Source organism: Aphanomyces invadans, assembly GCF_000520115.1.
Source record: "Aphanomyces invadans strain NJM9701 unplaced genomic scaffold supercont1.27, whole genome shotgun sequence".
In the NCBI taxonomy this organism is placed as follows: Eukaryota; Oomycota; class Saprolegniomycetes; order Saprolegniales; family Verrucalvaceae; genus Aphanomyces; species Aphanomyces invadans.
In genome coordinates, this window is record NW_008580172.1 from 570,137 (window position 1) to 585,312 (window position 15,176).

At 55.9% G+C, this 15,176-nt stretch overlaps 12 protein-coding genes across 14 annotated transcripts; 6 read left to right on the forward strand and 6 right to left on the reverse strand.

Annotated features, from left to right (window-relative positions):
- Window positions 1-260: 260 nt before the first annotated feature.
- On the forward strand, window positions 261-1,847 carry H310_10681. Of its 2 annotated transcripts, XM_008877120.1 has the most exons (7): window positions 261-325; window positions 382-501; window positions 565-855; window positions 1,141-1,350; window positions 1,400-1,558; window positions 1,610-1,670; window positions 1,723-1,847. In XM_008877120.1, the coding sequence occupies exons 1-7, from the start codon at window positions 278-280 to the stop codon at window positions 1,800-1,802; spliced, it is 969 nt and encodes a 322-aa protein (XP_008875342.1). In that variant the 5' UTR covers window positions 261-277; the 3' UTR covers window positions 1,803-1,847. The 2 variants fall into 2 exon arrangements, with proteins under 2 accessions (XP_008875342.1, XP_008875343.1); XM_008877121.1 differs by having other exon boundaries at window positions 1,141-1,558.
- A 128-nt stretch (window positions 1,848-1,975) lies between these two features.
- On the reverse strand, window positions 1,976-3,310 carry H310_10682 (hypothetical protein). Its single transcript, XM_008877122.1, has one exon. The coding sequence runs from the start codon at window positions 3,242-3,244 to the stop codon at window positions 2,234-2,236; it is 1,011 nt and encodes a 336-aa protein (XP_008875344.1). The 5' UTR covers window positions 3,245-3,310; the 3' UTR covers window positions 1,976-2,233.
- Window positions 3,311-4,572: 1,262 nt separating this feature from the next.
- Window positions 4,573-4,992, reverse strand: H310_10683 (hypothetical protein; the record flags this gene model as incomplete). The annotated part of the gene is made up of 1 exon (XM_008877123.1): window positions 4,573-4,992. The coding sequence occupies one exon, from the start codon at window positions 4,990-4,992 to the stop codon at window positions 4,573-4,575; it is 420 nt and encodes a 139-aa protein (XP_008875345.1).
- Window positions 4,993-5,828: 836 nt separating this feature from the next.
- H310_10684 (serine/threonine-protein phosphatase PP1-gamma catalytic subunit) lies at window positions 5,829-6,892 on the reverse strand. Its single transcript, XM_008877124.1, has one exon. It carries the CDS (start codon window positions 6,862-6,864, stop codon window positions 5,929-5,931), a length of 936 nt encoding a protein of 311 aa, XP_008875346.1. The 5' UTR covers window positions 6,865-6,892; the 3' UTR covers window positions 5,829-5,928.
- A 92-nt stretch (window positions 6,893-6,984) lies between these two features.
- H310_10685 lies at window positions 6,985-8,240 on the forward strand. 2 transcript variants are annotated; one of them, XM_008877126.1, is made up of 2 exons: window positions 6,985-7,816; window positions 7,865-8,240. In XM_008877126.1, the coding sequence occupies exons 1-2, from the start codon at window positions 7,312-7,314 to the stop codon at window positions 8,056-8,058; spliced, it is 699 nt and encodes a 232-aa protein (XP_008875348.1). In that variant the 5' UTR covers window positions 6,985-7,311; the 3' UTR covers window positions 8,059-8,240. The 2 variants fall into 2 exon arrangements, with proteins under 2 accessions (XP_008875348.1, XP_008875347.1); XM_008877125.1 differs by having other exon boundaries at window positions 7,007-8,240.
- Window positions 8,241-8,245: 5 nt separating this feature from the next.
- On the forward strand, window positions 8,246-8,838 carry H310_10686 (hypothetical protein). Its single transcript, XM_008877127.1, has 2 exons — window positions 8,246-8,314; window positions 8,370-8,838. Exons 1-2 carry the CDS (start codon window positions 8,261-8,263, stop codon window positions 8,661-8,663), a joined length of 348 nt encoding a protein of 115 aa, XP_008875349.1. The 5' UTR covers window positions 8,246-8,260; the 3' UTR covers window positions 8,664-8,838.
- On the reverse strand, window positions 8,649-9,111 carry H310_10687 (hypothetical protein). Its single transcript, XM_008877128.1, has 2 exons — window positions 8,863-9,111; window positions 8,649-8,811 (listed from the first exon to the last, which is right to left on the reverse strand). The coding sequence occupies exons 1-2, from the start codon at window positions 9,079-9,081 to the stop codon at window positions 8,740-8,742; spliced, it is 291 nt and encodes a 96-aa protein (XP_008875350.1). The 5' UTR covers window positions 9,082-9,111; the 3' UTR covers window positions 8,649-8,739.
- Window positions 9,112-9,567: 456 nt separating this feature from the next.
- Window positions 9,568-10,933, forward strand: H310_10688 (hypothetical protein). The gene has a single exon (XM_008877129.1). It carries the CDS (start codon window positions 9,589-9,591, stop codon window positions 10,780-10,782), a length of 1,194 nt encoding a protein of 397 aa, XP_008875351.1. The 5' UTR covers window positions 9,568-9,588; the 3' UTR covers window positions 10,783-10,933.
- A 70-nt stretch (window positions 10,934-11,003) lies between these two features.
- Window positions 11,004-11,819, reverse strand: H310_10689 (hypothetical protein). Its single transcript, XM_008877130.1, has one exon. The coding sequence runs from the start codon at window positions 11,684-11,686 to the stop codon at window positions 11,264-11,266; it is 423 nt and encodes a 140-aa protein (XP_008875352.1). The 5' UTR covers window positions 11,687-11,819; the 3' UTR covers window positions 11,004-11,263.
- A 189-nt stretch (window positions 11,820-12,008) lies between these two features.
- On the reverse strand, window positions 12,009-13,173 carry H310_10690 (hypothetical protein). Its single transcript, XM_008877131.1, has 5 exons — window positions 13,078-13,173; window positions 12,837-12,996; window positions 12,508-12,762; window positions 12,392-12,464; window positions 12,009-12,337 (listed from the first exon to the last, which is right to left on the reverse strand). The coding sequence occupies exons 2-5, from the start codon at window positions 12,888-12,890 to the stop codon at window positions 12,237-12,239; spliced, it is 483 nt and encodes a 160-aa protein (XP_008875353.1). The 5' UTR covers window positions 12,891-12,996; window positions 13,078-13,173; the 3' UTR covers window positions 12,009-12,236.
- A 58-nt stretch (window positions 13,174-13,231) lies between these two features.
- Window positions 13,232-13,967, forward strand: H310_10691 (hypothetical protein). The gene is made up of 4 exons (XM_008877132.1): window positions 13,232-13,327; window positions 13,377-13,469; window positions 13,523-13,601; window positions 13,676-13,967. The coding sequence occupies exons 1-4, from the start codon at window positions 13,253-13,255 to the stop codon at window positions 13,771-13,773; spliced, it is 345 nt and encodes a 114-aa protein (XP_008875354.1). The 5' UTR covers window positions 13,232-13,252; the 3' UTR covers window positions 13,774-13,967.
- A 40-nt stretch (window positions 13,968-14,007) lies between these two features.
- Window positions 14,008-15,159, forward strand: H310_10692 (hypothetical protein). Its single transcript, XM_008877133.1, has 3 exons — window positions 14,008-14,320; window positions 14,376-14,592; window positions 14,647-15,159. The coding sequence occupies exons 1-3, from the start codon at window positions 14,046-14,048 to the stop codon at window positions 15,091-15,093; spliced, it is 939 nt and encodes a 312-aa protein (XP_008875355.1). The 5' UTR covers window positions 14,008-14,045; the 3' UTR covers window positions 15,094-15,159.
- The last annotated feature ends 17 nt before the right edge of the window (window positions 15,160-15,176 follow it).

The window sequence follows — 15,176 nt, forward strand, 5'->3', positions numbered from 1 at the left end:
ACCAAGTACCCAAATAACAGACAGACTGTCCTGCCACAAGGACGTTGAAGTTGCTTTGGTCCTCCATGCTGATGGACACCCGGCCCTCCATTTTGGCCGGCGCGTGATCTGCTTGGGCCTTGTATCAAGCGTCAACGACACTAAATCGAGAAGCACGCCCGCGATGAAGCTGCCTGAGAAAGGAGAGAGGTGCAAAGCGGCCCCTTCTGTTGATGGAGGATGTCGTTATTCATTATCCGGATGATCGAGGTGTTATCCGGTTTTCCGACAGGTTGCAATGTTTGTGCAGCCGCGCCGCGTCGGCACCGACTTTAGCGGCTACGCGGTGAGTGCTGGAGATGGCCGTGCGAATGAATATTCATGGATCGTACGAGGAGCTAGGTGGAGTTCAGTCCGTTCCATGAACACTGGGTGGCTGTGGGCACGGCGCAATATTTTGGCATCATTGGGAATGGCCAAGCAGTGGCGATGGAGCTGATGCCGGACGGGTCCCTTGCCACGGTATCACTGTCTCCTCCTCGACGAGCCTGGCGCAAGTTGAAAAGAATTTGGCACGATGATTAGATGCGGTCCTTTGACACTCAAGACGGTGTGTATGACATTGCATGGAGCGAGATGCACCCAAATCAACTTGTTGCGGGGTGCGCGAACGGCCATCTCAAGCTGTTCGACGTGACAACGCGCGACAGCTTTCCCATTCAGAGCTTCGCCGAGCATACGCAGGAAGTGAGCGGTGTGAATTGGAACCTCGTGGACCGGCAAACGTTCGTATCGGCGTCATGGGACCATTCGATCAAAGTGTGGCATCCGCACCATCCCACGTCATTGCAAACCCTGCATGGGCATACTGGACCAGTACGACCCACGCACGCTTTTGCGATGTTTGCAAGCACTTCACTCGTGAATCGCTCCTGCTTTCTATACACAAAGTTCCTGTGTGCCATGCTCCGACGTGCCGTTTGACGATCTGTCTCTGCTTCTTTCGTTCAACCTCGTTTCATGGAGCTGCATTTCCGCTTGGGCATGAGTCTAGTGTGCGTTGTACACGCTACAAGGAATCGGCGATCTCCATGGCCTGCGCTGTCGTGCACCCGCTTCGTCCCCATCCGTTGGCCCGCGTGGCTAACCCTGCTTGCCTAGGTCTACAATGCAGTGTGGTCGACGCGAGAAGCGTCGCACGTGGCGTCGTGCTCTGGCGATGGGTCCGTGCGAGTCTGGGACCTCAAGGTTCCTGGCCAAGCGGTGTGCCACATCGCCGCGCATGCCCACGACGTGCTGGCGTTGGACTGGAACAAGTACAGCCCGTACGAGGTCGTGTCGGGGTCCGCCGACGCGTCGCTGAAAGTTTGGGTCGGTCATGACGTGGCACATCCATCGATCGATCACTCTGTGTCCACAGGACATTCGAAACGTATCGGCGGAGGTGCGCCACCTGCGAGGCCATCAATACGCTGTCCGCCGCATCAAATGCTCGCCACACGATCGGCACGTTGTCGGATCAGCGTCGCTCGATATGTCGGTGCGCCTATGGAACACCCAAGCCGTCCATCCCCACATGGTACGACCGTGAGTACATCCTGGGAGGTCAAATCCGACCCTGTCGCGATAGCAATGCGCCACCCACCACACAGAATTTGTCCTCGGCCTCGACTTTAGCCTGTTTGCACCTGGTACGTCGACGTACAGCTCCCTTTCGTCGCGCTCACTATTCACCAACTGTAGGGCTCGTCGCGTCCTGCTCGTGGGACCGCTCCATCGTGATGTGGAACCACAGGGGGGGGCCGCCGCCGCGGGCCGTCTAGTCGAGCGAGTACACCATGCAATGCACCTCTGACGTTCACGTCCTCCGCCTCCTCCGTACCCATTTGGCACGATGGGCTGGTCGATGATGGCGCGCCATCGCATGGCGTTGGCGCCTCCAGACCTGCCTCGAACATCCCATGGCGCCTCGCCCGCTCGATGAGGGATTGTAAACCACACTCGCCACGCCGCAGGGACATCGGATTGTGCATGAAAATCATGCGGGAGGTCTCTAGGCAGAGAAACCAGTTTGTTCCCGATCGTGCCAATGCAACATGTTCGATCGTGACGACCGAATTCACTGCGTCGCATGGTTGGCTCGGTGGCGGTCTGTGGCACGAGGCCATTGCTGAGCTCCCAGTGCACGACCGCGCGCCGCGGGACCGGAGCAACAGCCAGCGAAGCCTGTGCAATGCATTATCGATACTTGGATTCATCCTTCGGCGTCGAGCTTGGGCTCGTATTGAAATATGTCGACACAGGCAGCCCACAACCGATCGAGGTCGGCGTCCGAGTAGCCCGTCCCACTGAGCGGCATTTCTGTCGCCACTGGCTCGCGGTCAAGGTAAAACAATCCCGACGCTTCGCCGCCATTCCTGGATGCACACAGCCACGACGCGGTGTCTGCCGCCTGCTGGGCATCGCGCATGAGGTGGCGGTGGCGCTTCGTAAAACCTTCCAGGGCTTTTTCCGTGCCGTTCGTGACGGCCCAGCCAGGATTCATAGCGTGGAATGCCACATTCGTCGTCGCCAGGGGAAATCGTCGGGCAAACTGCCGGGTCAAGGCAACTTGGCACTTTTTCGCCTGGGCGTACGCCATTGTCCCGTCGAATTTGCCAGAGTACGAGGGCCCCACGCCGCGGACGTCGTTCAGATCGAGCGACACCAAGTACTGCCCTCCGCTAGACATGTTGACTACGCGCCCGACATCCGGGGCCTTTCGAAGCAGCGGCAGCAGACGTGCCGTCAAGAGGTACGTGCCGAGCAGCGCCACGGCGCGACTGCTTTCAATGTTGTCTTCTGTGATGACGCGCTTGTCCATGAGCATGCCTGCGTTGTTTACAAGCCCATGCAGGACGTCGACTTCGGCGGCAAACGTATCGGCGAATCTGTGCACTTCTGAGATCTTGCTCAAGTCTGCAATGTGCAAGTGCACGTAGTTGGCATCGCGCGCGAGCTTGACCACGTCCTGCTTGGCAGCTTCGCCGCGGTCTGGGTTGCGGCACACCATGTGCACATGCGCGCCCGCGGCGGCGAGCTGCTCCGCGACAGCCTTGCCAATGCCGCTGTTGGCCCCAGTCACGACGAAGTGGTGTTCCGACAGGTTTTTCTCCTCTGCGGGGTGCTTCGAGTGCTTGGCCAGCATCTGCTCGTACCCACGGACGCCGTAGCGCGACCGTCCTTGAAAATACCACTGCACAGACGCCAGAATCGAGTACGACATGCCGCCGATGTTGGAATATGGCACTCCATGCACTTGTCCCCGCCGGTGGAAGCCCCGAGAAGTCCGTTCTACAGTGAGGAGTGTATGTAAATCGAGAACAACATTCCGAATTGAACACAAGCCTTCGAGCGGATCGGCGCATGAGCCATCGCAGCAGCAGCAGCAGTCGGGGCCGTCGCAACTCATGCGCGCGCGTTCGAAGCGCCTCTGGCAACGGTCGAATGAGAGCTGGGGGCCACGCACATACATACTCTCTATAACCATGCAAAGCTCCATCCTTTGCGCGTGCTGTCAAGGCACCGTCGAGACGCAACATGCAGAGGTGCGATCGGTTGTCCCAGAGCGCCCCTCCAAAGCAGGCAGAAATCAAGCGTCCGGTGGCGAATGATTCTACTCCTGCCTCTTGCAAGGCGGCAGCTCCCTCGTGGTCAACCTGGCATTATGCTCGGTCTCAGGTGCCAAAACACAATGAATGAGTAGTCTACGTGGCCCCGTTCGACGGTCGCTAGAAATACTTCGAACGCGCATGGGTTGCAACACGTCCGACTGCTGCTGCGATAGCTCATGCGCACCTCGATCCGCGGCGCCACACGAGTCAATGTTCTGGTGGTCCTCGTACGTTGCCGGATTTTGCTGTCGACTCGTGACCGAGTTGCAGTCGCGCATATTCTATCAGGACTTGAAATGGAGTGCGAAATAGGCCGAAACCGCTCACGAAACAACTTACCACGGCATCGCGCGCTGTCCCTGCCAGGGACCAACAGAAGACACCAGACTCGGTGCTGCCGCCCCCACCCTGGACACCGTTCCTCTGTATGCAGCTACGACGTGCGCGTTTGCATCACCCCTCGCTGCGCAAAGACAACATCGCGCGACCAACAGCACCCGAATCCACTGAAGACATTATTTTGAGCGAAACGTATCTGAGAAAAAATCCCGGAATAAATCCGGTGGGCGTTCGTGAAAAATCCACGTAAAATCAAGTCATCGGGTATTTCAATAATTTTTGGAGTTTTTGTTTTCGCCAAGCTGTCCAAGAGCATGAGGGGACACAACACGAGCTGGTACAGTCCACACTGGCGCTCACGTCGAAGCGGTCGCGTGTTGTAGGGATCGACTGCTTTGCCATGCCGACATGAAAGGAGTCGACACGATCCAAACAGCGCGCGCACTTACCATCGAGCACGCTCCCGCCTCGAGCAACCCCATGCGATCGAGGCCGACGACGACGGTGGAACTGACACACTGGACCCCACCACGTCCAAAGGGACAGCAGCATCTCGAAATACCAGCACAGGACGACCATGTTAAGGTTCACGTGGTGTTCGTCACAATAACCAAAGGCCATCCAGGTCGACACTTGACACCTCGACGGAATCGTCGCACACGTCGCGAAGGCCCATCATGCCCATAAATATAAAGATCTCTTCCGGAAGGAAATCGACTGTCGCCGGCGGCGTGTCCACCTTGACTGGCGGCGTGCCGTGGCGTGGGACGAGCAGGGTCGACGTGTGCACGTTGCGCGCCGCTTGCTTTCGTAGGGCCATGACGCGCTTGAGCTGGCGCATCTTTGTGTCGGATTTACATTGAATCTTGTTGTGGCGGACGCGGTGGGCTTCGCACAGCGTGTGGGGCTCGCCCGTGCGTTTGAGTGTGCGTTCGTTGGGGCACCGACCTCCCTTGTACTGGCATGGACCGCGATAAGGACGAGGGACCACGGGAAAGCTTGGCTGCGTGGGTGTGGTCATGTTGACCCGGGGGGGATGTTTCAAGAGTGCGCGCGCGAGTTCCGTGCCGTGGGTGGTTCGTACGACAATTTTCGACACTTCCAGTGGATTTTCCTCCAAGTGACAATGGACAAAAAAATCCAGCAAAGTTTTTTTCGTCTTTGATCGCATCGACGACGCACGCGATTCCTTGACATCGCCGTTTGGTGGCGATTGTGGACGGCACGTAGCTGCAGTGGTGTCGGGGCCAGTGGCTGAGCTAACAACGCCGCTGTTTTCTCGTGATACGTAGCTCCATCAACATAAAGAGGATGTCCAACGCGACCTGGCCTGTTGGCATGTGCGTGGAAATCCCTGCTCTTCTTGGCTCGTTCACATTTGCATGGACCGTTCAGTGGAATGCCACCATGGATGGGGCGTACGGAGACGAAACTCCAGGCTCGTCATGCCGCCGACGCTGACGAATCCCTTACCCTTGAACGCAGGAAAACTGGTGAAGGGGGCGCAGACGCCACTTGCACGACCACCCAACCGTGGCTCAAGATGCCGCAAACATGTTGCGAAGGACTGTCGGGAGAAGGCTGGGACGTACATGTTGACTTCTCGCGTGTGGTGGTTTGGCTTCATGCTCGCGAGACGTGCCCAGCGCAACGACTCGCGTTTGATTCTGCTCTTGACCGTGTTGGGTGTGCAGAGCGACCCGCCCCTCGTTTGCGACGAGTTCACCATGCGAAATTCGAGACTCCTGTACACTCCAGCCCTGCACAACACCTCATGACGTTCACGACACTGCGGCCATGACGATGACTGCGTTCTTGCGACGTCGCTCGCGCCATACAGGAAACCCATCTTGCATCAACATGACGTGCTCTTAGCACCGCGCCGTCGCCCTCGCTTGTCGATGGCGCCACGTCCGCCATCCAAAAAAATAGACGGCATCAGTCTAGGCATCTATTTTCATTTCCTCAAAAACCCGCCAGGGCCAGCCCACTTTTTCTCCATCGGTTTTAGGATCTGAAAACTGCACAGCAGCGACTCATCGAGCACCATGATCGCGCCGGCATTGTTGAATTCGCCGCAATAGTTAGGCGCGCTGAAGATCGTGACGACCTTTCGCCCGCCAAAGAATTCGTACCCGTCTTCGACGACTTGGTGGGCGCGGCAGATCATGTCCAGGTCATGCCGCTTGAGGAATTGCACGACCACATCCACTCCAAATGTGTAGCTGATCCCGCGATCGTTTTCACCCCAACCGAGGATGTTCGCCTCGGGGTCGCTCCACAAGAGGTCGGCGAGAAGCCCGGTCTCGGGCATAGGCGCAGGACGTGCCAGTCGCGCGATCTGTTGCATATCTTGGAGTTCCGGTGACAGCCCACCGTGCATGCAAAAGATGCTCTGCTCGACGATGGCTGCGACGGGAAGGCAGTCGAAGCTGTCGCAGAACATCTTCCACAGCTTAACGTTGTACCGACGCTTGCATTCGTCGTGAAATCCGTACAACCGATTCACGGACGAGTCTTCGTGGTTCCCACGCAAGAGAAAAAACTTGTCGGGGTACTTGATCTTGTACGCCAAGAGCAGCGCGATCGTTTCAATGCTTTGCTTGCCGCGGTCGACGTAGTCGCCGAGAAAAAGGTAATTGGACTGGGGAGGAAACCCGCCATACTGAAACAGGCTGAGCAGATCAAAGTACTGCCCGTGCAAGTCGCCACAGATTTTGATGGGAGCGTCCAGTTCAAGCAGCATCGGTTGCGCCATAAAGCACTTCTTCGATTGCACGCACAGGAAGCGTAACTCTTCCTCCAGCAGGTTCACCTGTTTCCCCGGCCGCGCGCCCCGCACGCTAAGCAGCTTGTCGACAATCACGTCGACGTTCACTTGGTCGGACGCCATGATGACGTTCGATTGTCGGACGGATGAGAGTCAGCGAAATGGGTGTAGCCGCGTCATCCCATTGGCTATCTTCCACTATTTTTAGCCAATCCAATTGCATCTCTCCATAGCAAGACACACGTTCATCATTCTCTGCATTTTCGTTTGGTTAAAAAACGAAATGTAGAAACGGGCACATTGGCGACGACGGCCCGTTGTGTCGCCGCAGCCGTTGTGCGGCCGTGGGATGCGGTGGTGGTGGGAGGAGCGCTGCATGGCAAGCTCGCGCACGCACGAAACGCTGGCGTTTGGCGCTGCTTCCTGCGAGAACGTGCACGCTATATGCCCTCGTGCTTCATGGGGGTTTCGTTTGGCTTTGTGGCCGGCCGCGACGAACGTTAATTTGTGAAACCACGCGTCGACTGCTTTGGACGGTCTCGATCTCCAAACGGTGGTGTTGAGCTCACAATGATTCACGTCTCGATCATTACGTTGTGGATAAGCTTGGTGTCGATATCATGCGTGTGGGGGTTGACACCTGTGGTGGTCACCCTTGGCGACTCCCTCACCGAGTACGGCGGCGACGCAGGCGACTCCGGATGGGTTTGGATGCTCAGTCAAGACTACCGGGACAAGGCTCGTGTTGTCAATTGGGGCCACGCAGGCTGGAACACTCAGCAATGGGTACCCGAAGTTTCCTTCGTGATCGATTCATTTCGCGGCAAAGAGCCTCCCGTTCTGTTTACGCTCTTTCTTGGCGCGAACGATTGTGCACTAGACCAGTACACACCTCCGCATGTCCCCCTGGCACAGTACCAAACCAACCTTGAATCGATTGTTCTCGCGCTGCAAAGCGCGTTTCCAGCGTCGGCAATCTTACTCATCACGCCTCCCTCCGTGGACGATATCTTGTTGGCTCAATATCGATCGAACGCCAGAACCGGGGCGTATGCCGCTGCATGCATTGCCCTCGGTACGCGCTCGTCAACTTGCTCCTCGCGTTCCCTTCATTGTGTCGTAGGGAAACAAATGAACATACCTGTCGTGGACCTGTGGACGCCAACTCGACACCGAGTGACGACGTTACTCAAAGACGGCATACATTTCAACCGCGAAGGCAATATTGTCGTACATGAAATCATCACCGCTGCGATCGAAGACAACTTTCCCATGCTCATGCCATGGACGATTTCACATCTCGGTGTCCCGTTCTAGTAAGCTGACTCAATGCGCTGCGTGACGGCGGAAAAGCACCGCTGCTTCCTTCGCGGTCGGTCCAGCGACGCTCGCATTGCCCTTGTGAGAATGTGGCATCGCAAGAGGTCTCTTCTATCGGGGTCTCGTTCGCTAGATATCGGGAAAATCCGGATAATTAACGGATGTTCCTACATTGTGGCTCGTGGATGATTGCAACGACATGAGCGTGACGAAGAAGGGGATCTGGACCGAGCACGTGGACGCGGCATCAGGGGTATGGTATCGCGAGTGGACACTTCCACGGATCATCATGCGTCTTTGACTTGTAGCGCACCTATTACTTTAATGTCGTGCATGGACGAAGTTACTGGGAATTGACAGAGGACCTGAGAGCAGTCGTCATGAGGCCGCTGCGCGAAGCTGTCGTCGCAGAGGACGACGACCCAGCGGAAGATGAAACTGCAACGCAGCATACGCATGAAGAACCCACGTCTTCCGACGGACCGTCTCGTGCAGCTGCTCTCGCGACGTATGTCAATCTACATGCCGCCGATTCATTTTCAAATCGAATTCAAATGGCGATGAAACACCAAGAAGAGCAACGACGGCGCGAGCAAGAATGAAAGTAGTAGACAACGCTCATAACAAGCATTGCCTTGATAAGTTGAAGGCGCATGCGACGTTAAACGATTTATCGCTTCATGTCGACGTAGGTGGCATCATGGAAGGCGCCATCAGCGTACTCCCCGTGTGCCTTCGATGGGGATTCGACTAGAAAATATACAACCACGTTGTCAAGACTTGGGCATTGTGATTCCATACCTTATACTGGCGCAACCGATCGTCAAACGAAGTCGGTGGTTGCGGGGTGTCGCTTGCCGCGGGAGTCGGTTTCGCAGGGTTCAGATCGAGAAGTTCACGGATGAATGAGATTTTCGAGAGCAGGAACTTCCATACTGTGATCCACCCCACTGACAATGTCACAAGCAGGATGCCGATGGCGCCGAGGACGTACGCGCCACGAGTCACATACTCGTCCATTATCCAGGGTCGATCTTCTGTTGAGAATGCAAATTAAACCTCCCGTGACATTCAATATCAACTTGAGCAAGGGACTTTTCATCCAATCAAATTCATCACTTCTCAAATATTCAATTCTTTTAGCCAATTAAATGTGTCATCCATGTGTTTAGGGAACACCAACATCGCGAATGGGCATCATGGGATTGGCTATAATTCGCTACCCTTTCTTCACACTAGTTAAAAACCGCCTTCGCGCAACGACAAGCTTGAATTTGTGGAAAAAAAGGCGCTGCTCCGTTCCATTGCTGCAGTTCGTTTACACGAATTGACGCCGCCACATTGTGGGTTTGATTGGAAACAGCGGTGCAATCGCTCCATCGGAAATCGCCCACTCCAAAAATAGTGTTAGATCTGTTTTGAGTGGATAATAATCAGCGAATCCAAGCCAAGAATTCAATGCATTGCAGAGGTGGGGAAACGGGCTCCCATTTTTGGGTTCTTTCCCCCTCTTGAAACGTTGGGATCATGCTGCCCAACATGCCACCGAATACTGTTGTCCGCGGCGCAAACGCTGCGGCGGTGGCGGCGGCGCAGCAACAGCAGCAGCAACATGCGTACCAGCAACAGCAGCAGTCGTACGAGCACGTTCAATTCGACCAGCATGCTCAGCAACAGCAATACCACTACGACCAACAACAACAGCAACAACAACAATTTGCGCATTTACAAGCCGCATACGATCAAGCTGCTGCGGCGGCGGCGGCCGCTGCGGCTGTTACATCCTCAAGCCAGCAGTCGCAAGCCCCGTCGCCGTCGTTTGAAGACGATGCCCCGCCATCTCCTCCATCGCAATCGTTCGAGTCTGCCTACGGCGCACCGCCATTGGAAGCGTTCTCAATGGGCACAGTTCAGCACGATCCAAAGCCACCGGCAAAGCGAAAGGGGGCTTTTCGCCAGGAACATGCGATCAAATATGGCCTCAAGGTCGTTGGACCGACGTCGGGTCCCGTTACCAAAGTGCAGTGCATGTTCTGCGTACACTACGGCCGCGAGGCGTCGGCGGACGACACGAAGCGGAAGATGAACGTGAAAGGCATCAAATACTGGACTCCTCCATTCCGCACGGATCACTATGCTATGCACCATGACCTCCAACACAAAGTCATGTTTCAGCACTACGAAAACGCATCGTCGCAGGAGCGTTTGCACTTCTTCGAACCTGATACGGTGCATCGGTTGCGGCACTTGGTGCCCAAGGTCACGCCGTCGTCGTCGTCGCTCGATAACTTGGACAAAGCCAAGGACACCAAGATGAAGCGCGGGAAGACATCCGGATCACACTCCCGTGTCGACCCGGCGCCGACAAAACCGTCGCTTGATCCGTTCAAGATGATGCTTCCGCCGACAGAGATTCCCCATGACATGCAGACACTCGTGGATATTTACGTCGGACATCATTACACGCCGCTCGAAGAAAAGTGGAAAGCGCTCACAACCGTCGCATCGCTGGTGGCGCAACATGTCCGCAATGGGTTCCTCGAAACGCATATCCGACGCGCACTGGTAGCTGGTGCAACCAAGTCCGAGATTGTCCAGGTGATCATGCAGTCAGCTTCGTTCATTGGCCTTCCCAAGACCATGGATGCGATGAAGGTTGCTCACGACGTGTTTCTGCAAGGGACCGCCGACAGCCAGAACCAAAACACTGTCTTCTTGTAGTGATATGTCACGTAGTGTTACCGTGCGTCGATCAGGGGCACTTCTTCCACTGGCATGCTCATGCATTGCGGCGGAAGTGCTGTGCTCGCGCCGGGCATGGTGTCGTGTGGGGGAAAATTTAAATATCTAATGTTGATTGGTCAATTTCAAATAAATGGAGTAGATTATATCCAATCAAATCGAGGTACACGGGAGGGAGGGAGGATTTCGTGTATATAGTCGACCGCTAGGCTTGAGATGTCGGCGGCGATGGACGTGCAGGCGATGCTGGCACAGATACAGGAGAATCACCAGGCTGCGCTGCGTGCTCTGTCAATACAAGTTCACACGCTTCGAGACACATGCGACCTCCAAGAGAAAGAGATCGAACTCTTACGACAAGCCCATACCAAGGACAACACGAAAGCGCTCCTTGAGCGCATGCTGTTTCGACGACTGCTCGAAGATGCTCGCACCACAGTCAGCTCCCTAGGTGAGACAGTTACGTTGCTGAACCACGAGCTGCAAACCAAGTCCAGGGAAGCAAATCATGACGACCATGAGGATGTGTTATTGAACAGTGCGAACTCGACACATCCACAGACGCCACCTCCAATTCCCCACACTTTGCTACCATCAAATTCCCGCGATATCCCATCTCCCGCCCACAGCAGCGCATCCGCACCAAGTCGAATATCTTTATCTCAAGGACTGCCTCAGCATTCCCTTCCTGCCTCACCATCCTCCATTGCCCACTATGATTACGAGACGGACAATCATGGGTTTCATGCGCCGATACCGGTGGAAGGTCATCGCGGCAACGCCTCCGCAACATCCTCCTCCTTTGAACTGACCCACTCGTCGTATCGAAAGCACGACGACGCGCATTCACCTTTTCACCAACTTTCCCCAACAACTTCCACATCCCCACCTGCGTCAACTCACAGGAGGCGACGGCGTCTAGACAGTCGCGACCACATACTCAGCACGACCACCGTGGACACGAGCATGGACTTGAGTTTTCCGTGGACATCGTCAAAGGCAATCGTGTCACCAAAGCCTCGACCTCGTTCTGCTGGGTCCAGTGCCCCGCTTGTTCCGCCGCGATCTCCGCATCGACAGCACCGCAATGTCCAAGTGTATTCCGTGCGTTCAGAGTCGCTCAGTCCACGGCCGCAGCCTCAACGACGCGTTTCAGCTCCCTCCGACTCGCATTCGAAGTGGCACCAGCCCGCATCCCTTCCCATCTCCAGCAGTTCCCGGCTCGACCAGGAGCTCAAGAATCTGCGAGCCAAGCTGCATGCCTGCTCGCGAAGTTCAGGCAGCTAAGTGCCCAGCAACAAAGGATTCAGTGGTTGCCACTCGACCTTGTACCCTCTCTTCTATGATCGCACGTGCCGCACTTCTCCCTTTGTCCTGGCATCATGTTCATAATTTGTCGGAGCGATCCGTCAATTATATTGCGCCACGTTCGACTACGCAATCTCGTAAGATGGAAGGTTATGGAAGGCATAGCCGCGCCAGCCCTGGTACGCGCCATAGAGCTGGAACGTTGCATAGCTGCCGGGGATGAAGGCTACGACTGCGATGACCACGGTGCCATGACAAGTTGACAGAGAGGAAAATGTACCTATAACGCCCAGGAACAAGTGCGACAGCCCACCGCCTTCGACTGCTGACGCCAACCCGAGAATTAGAAGCACCTAATGGATGGAATGAGGTCGAGGCGCCGCGATAGGTCCATACGATGCCAACGAGAAGCAGCAAAATCGCAGCGAAAGCTGTTCGCACGGGAATCTGCGAGTCCTGCACGGCGTCTTTAAGCCGCGTCCAATACGCTGTCACACTCGTCATCGGCTGCAGCTTGGAAAAACTAAACGTGCTGCGAGAAAACCCGGTGAAGCCGCCACTGCTGTTGCTGCTCGCGTTGTTGTTGTGTCGGGGAACGTCGTCCTTGAGGTCAATGTCGACAGTGGCTGCGTCGTCCGACTCGTCCTGGTCCTGAAACGATGGAGGTGAGACTTTCATCGAGCACAACACCGATGGCATTTCACGACCACACGACAACATCCTACCTTCGCTAGGGCACCTGCTTCAAGCACTTCACGTGGAGCCACGGCACTCATCATGTCGATCGACCTGAAAATAGATGATAAAGCTCGTTCCTCGGGCCACGGCAGCTTGCGAGCGGCGCCAGGTTTGTAGTGGCAAGTTCCAAAAATACCAACCAGTCACCTATTGCAAGGAGGATCAGGCTGCATGCACGATACACGGGCAAATGAGGCATGGGAAAATGCTTTAGCAGGAGGCGCTGACCCGTATCGCTCTCTAGTTGGCGCATGGTGTCGCCGCCGCCCGCGGTCGGCGTCCCTTCACATGATGGATCCTCTGTCGTCTTTGCAACACGAGCATTCCGGTTAAGAGTAAATTATCCGGAAAGAAAAGGTCACCCAAACCTTCCACAGTTTAGTTTTGCTCCAACAGTCACAAGATGGTGAAGGACGCGAGCAAGCAGCCGTTTATGGCGTCGGCCGACTTGGATCCGTGCACGTACGCCGTCTCGCCGGTAGGTCTCGCGATGTGGGAAGGTGCTTGCGTGATCTGACGTGTGACAGACGTCGAAAGGGGTGTCTCGCTGGCACCGCGCCAAGCAACGGTTTCCCATTCGAACTGGACTGGCTGCGATCGCTCTGTTTACATTGGGATCGGTACAATGCGCAGACATTGATTGCACCACAATTGTAAAGTTGTTGGCGAATAGATCTTGCTGTACGTGAGCACGCTGTTTGGCTTGGACGGCGAACGCAAGGGCCTCTCGTTTTTCATTCTTGGCCTCATCAGTACGTCCTGACAGCACGTGCCGAGTTGGCTCTGCTGAGCTGCAACAGCGTTTGATGTGATTCCACTCGCGTAGCTTTCATTCCTGGGAGCTATGCCACGACGCAACTCTACGGCGCGTACAAAGGCTGGCACGGCTACGACTATAGCCAGATTCCTTCGTACGACGACTAAGCACCGTCTCGTCGTCACAACTAGTCTCGGCGGTAACATCTCAATCATGCCGCCTTGCATCTACCGTCACGTCCCCCGCGCGCACTGCCAACGCGAAAGACACGATAGTAACCAAATAGATGTGCCATGCGTGTCTCCCTGCGTCGATCGCCCGAACGTGGTGTCCATGGCGGGGCTGCAACGTTTCACCTCCAACCTTTTTGCACGAGCAAGCGTTTTATGCCAAGCTATTCTTGGCATATATAGCAATCCCCGTGCGTGCGTGCCGGTGCATGGTCTCAGACATCGCAGCTACATCGCTCCCGAGTCTGCCTACCTCTCCGGCTCCGTCGTCGCGACGTAGCGGGCAACGTGCCATGAACAGCAGCAACAGTAGCCGAAGTAGCATCAGCAGCTACGACATGTCGTCGCTGCCAACGCCTCGCAGCTCTGGCGCCCCGTACGACGCGCATGATTCGCTTGACGACGACTCGTGCACAGCTCCCATGGCCAACAACGGCGAGTTCTACGATGAAGTCGAGTCGTTCTTGAGTCGACCAAGCCCCAGGTACGTGCCACACATGCATGGTTGGCATCGCCGTTTTTCACGCTGGCCTTCGTAGCCTCGGGAAAATCGCGAAAGGGTCCAAGTCCACGGAGAACCTTCTCCCCGTACTCAAGGCGGAGCGGTCCAAGCTGCGCGGAGCAGAGGGCCACCGCCCCGACTTGCCGATTTCTAGCAGTGGGTACGGTCGATCCGTGCCAGAAAAGGGCAAAAAGAAGGCCCCGGTGGACCTGTCGCTTGTACAGCAAGCGTTTGCCTACGCCAACGAGCTTCGGGTACACAGCGATGCTGCGCAGTAGAAATCCTGACCAAAGTGTCCGTCGGCATAGGCCCAAGAGCTCCAGGAGAACGACACGCTAGACGACGCGAGCGATGCAATCTCCAAGCACGTCGCCAGACACACGAAATTCACGGACCGACCAAGTCGAGACCATGTACAAAAACCACCTCAGAAGACCAAGCCGAGCAAGTCGAAGCCAACGCCCAAGACGACGTCGGCTATCTACGGGGTGCCCGAGAAGCCAACTGCGCCGCCCAAGGCAAAAGCTGGCCCGGATTGGGATAGCTGCAGCAAAGAGGTATCGACGGCGGGCCACAATGGCTCGAGCATGGACCCGCAACTGATGCAGCAACTCCTGAGCAACTTTCAAAACGGCACGACACTCAATGAACTGCGCCAGGAGCTGGCCGCGTCCCAAGCCAGTTTGAAAGAGTCCCGCCAAGTGCTGCAAGGCGCAGCCAAGACGTTCTTTCTGAAGGGGGCAGTGGCGCGTTAGTCTCTTGTGGAGGTTTTCTAGAGCAAAAAAGACATGCACGTACAATGTGACGGCATGCAAAGCAGACGAAAGGATATGGGCAC

What these genes read in the sequence shown, in the direction of transcription:
- H310_10682 (XM_008877122.1), bottom strand. Translation starts at nt 3,244, where the DNA reads ATGTCGTACTCGATTCTGGCGTCTGTGCAGTGGTATTTTCAAGGACGG.
- H310_10690 (XM_008877131.1), bottom strand. Translation starts at nt 12,890, where the DNA reads ATGATGAGTGCCGTGGCTCCACGTGAAGTGCTTGAAGCAGGTGCCCTA. An exon ending in AAGCAGGTGCCCTAGCGAAG is followed by an intron (nt 12,763 to 12,836) that starts GTAGGATGTTGT and finishes CCATCGTTTCAG; the next exon opens with GACCAGGACGAGTCGGACGA. An exon ending in TGCTGCTTCTCGTTGGCATC is followed by an intron (nt 12,465 to 12,507) that starts GTATGGACCTAT and finishes TCCATCCATTAG; the next exon opens with GTGCTTCTAATTCTCGGGTT.
- H310_10692 (XM_008877133.1), top strand. Translation starts at nt 14,046, where the DNA reads ATGGTCTCAGACATCGCAGCTACATCGCTCCCGAGTCTGCCTACCTCT. An exon ending in TTGAGTCGACCAAGCCCCAG is followed by an intron (nt 14,321 to 14,375) that starts GTACGTGCCACA and finishes TGGCCTTCGTAG; the next exon opens with CCTCGGGAAAATCGCGAAAG. An exon ending in CCTACGCCAACGAGCTTCGG is followed by an intron (nt 14,593 to 14,646) that starts GTACACAGCGAT and finishes CCGTCGGCATAG; the next exon opens with GCCCAAGAGCTCCAGGAGAA.
- H310_10686 (XM_008877127.1), top strand. Translation starts at nt 8,261, where the DNA reads ATGAGCGTGACGAAGAAGGGGATCTGGACCGAGCACGTGGACGCGGCA. An exon ending in ACGTGGACGCGGCATCAGGG is followed by an intron (nt 8,315 to 8,369) that starts GTATGGTATCGC and finishes TTTGACTTGTAG; the next exon opens with CGCACCTATTACTTTAATGT.
- H310_10691 (XM_008877132.1), top strand. Translation starts at nt 13,253, where the DNA reads ATGGTGAAGGACGCGAGCAAGCAGCCGTTTATGGCGTCGGCCGACTTG. An exon ending in CTCTGTTTACATTGGGATCG is followed by an intron (nt 13,470 to 13,522) that starts GTACAATGCGCA and finishes GTTGGCGAATAG; the next exon opens with ATCTTGCTGTACGTGAGCAC. An exon ending in TTTCATTCTTGGCCTCATCA is followed by an intron (nt 13,602 to 13,675) that starts GTACGTCCTGAC and finishes CCACTCGCGTAG; the next exon opens with CTTTCATTCCTGGGAGCTAT.
- H310_10687 (XM_008877128.1), bottom strand. Translation starts at nt 9,081, where the DNA reads ATGGACGAGTATGTGACTCGTGGCGCGTACGTCCTCGGCGCCATCGGC. An exon ending in ATCGGTTGCGCCAGTATAAG is followed by an intron (nt 8,812 to 8,862) that starts GTATGGAATCAC and finishes TATATTTTCTAG; the next exon opens with TCGAATCCCCATCGAAGGCA.
- H310_10688 (XM_008877129.1), top strand. Translation starts at nt 9,589, where the DNA reads ATGCTGCCCAACATGCCACCGAATACTGTTGTCCGCGGCGCAAACGCT.
- H310_10681 (XM_008877120.1), top strand. Translation starts at nt 278, where the DNA reads ATGTTTGTGCAGCCGCGCCGCGTCGGCACCGACTTTAGCGGCTACGCG. An exon ending in TGCATGGGCATACTGGACCA is followed by an intron (nt 856 to 1,140) that starts GTACGACCCACG and finishes CTGCTTGCCTAG; the next exon opens with GTCTACAATGCAGTGTGGTC. An exon ending in ACGCGTCGCTGAAAGTTTGG is followed by an intron (nt 1,351 to 1,399) that starts GTCGGTCATGAC and finishes CTGTGTCCACAG; the next exon opens with GACATTCGAAACGTATCGGC.
- H310_10685 (XM_008877125.1), top strand. Translation starts at nt 7,312, where the DNA reads ATGATTCACGTCTCGATCATTACGTTGTGGATAAGCTTGGTGTCGATA.
- H310_10689 (XM_008877130.1), bottom strand. Translation starts at nt 11,686, where the DNA reads ATGTGGAAGTTGTTGGGGAAAGTTGGTGAAAAGGTGAATGCGCGTCGT.
- H310_10684 (XM_008877124.1), bottom strand. Translation starts at nt 6,864, where the DNA reads ATGGCGTCCGACCAAGTGAACGTCGACGTGATTGTCGACAAGCTGCTT.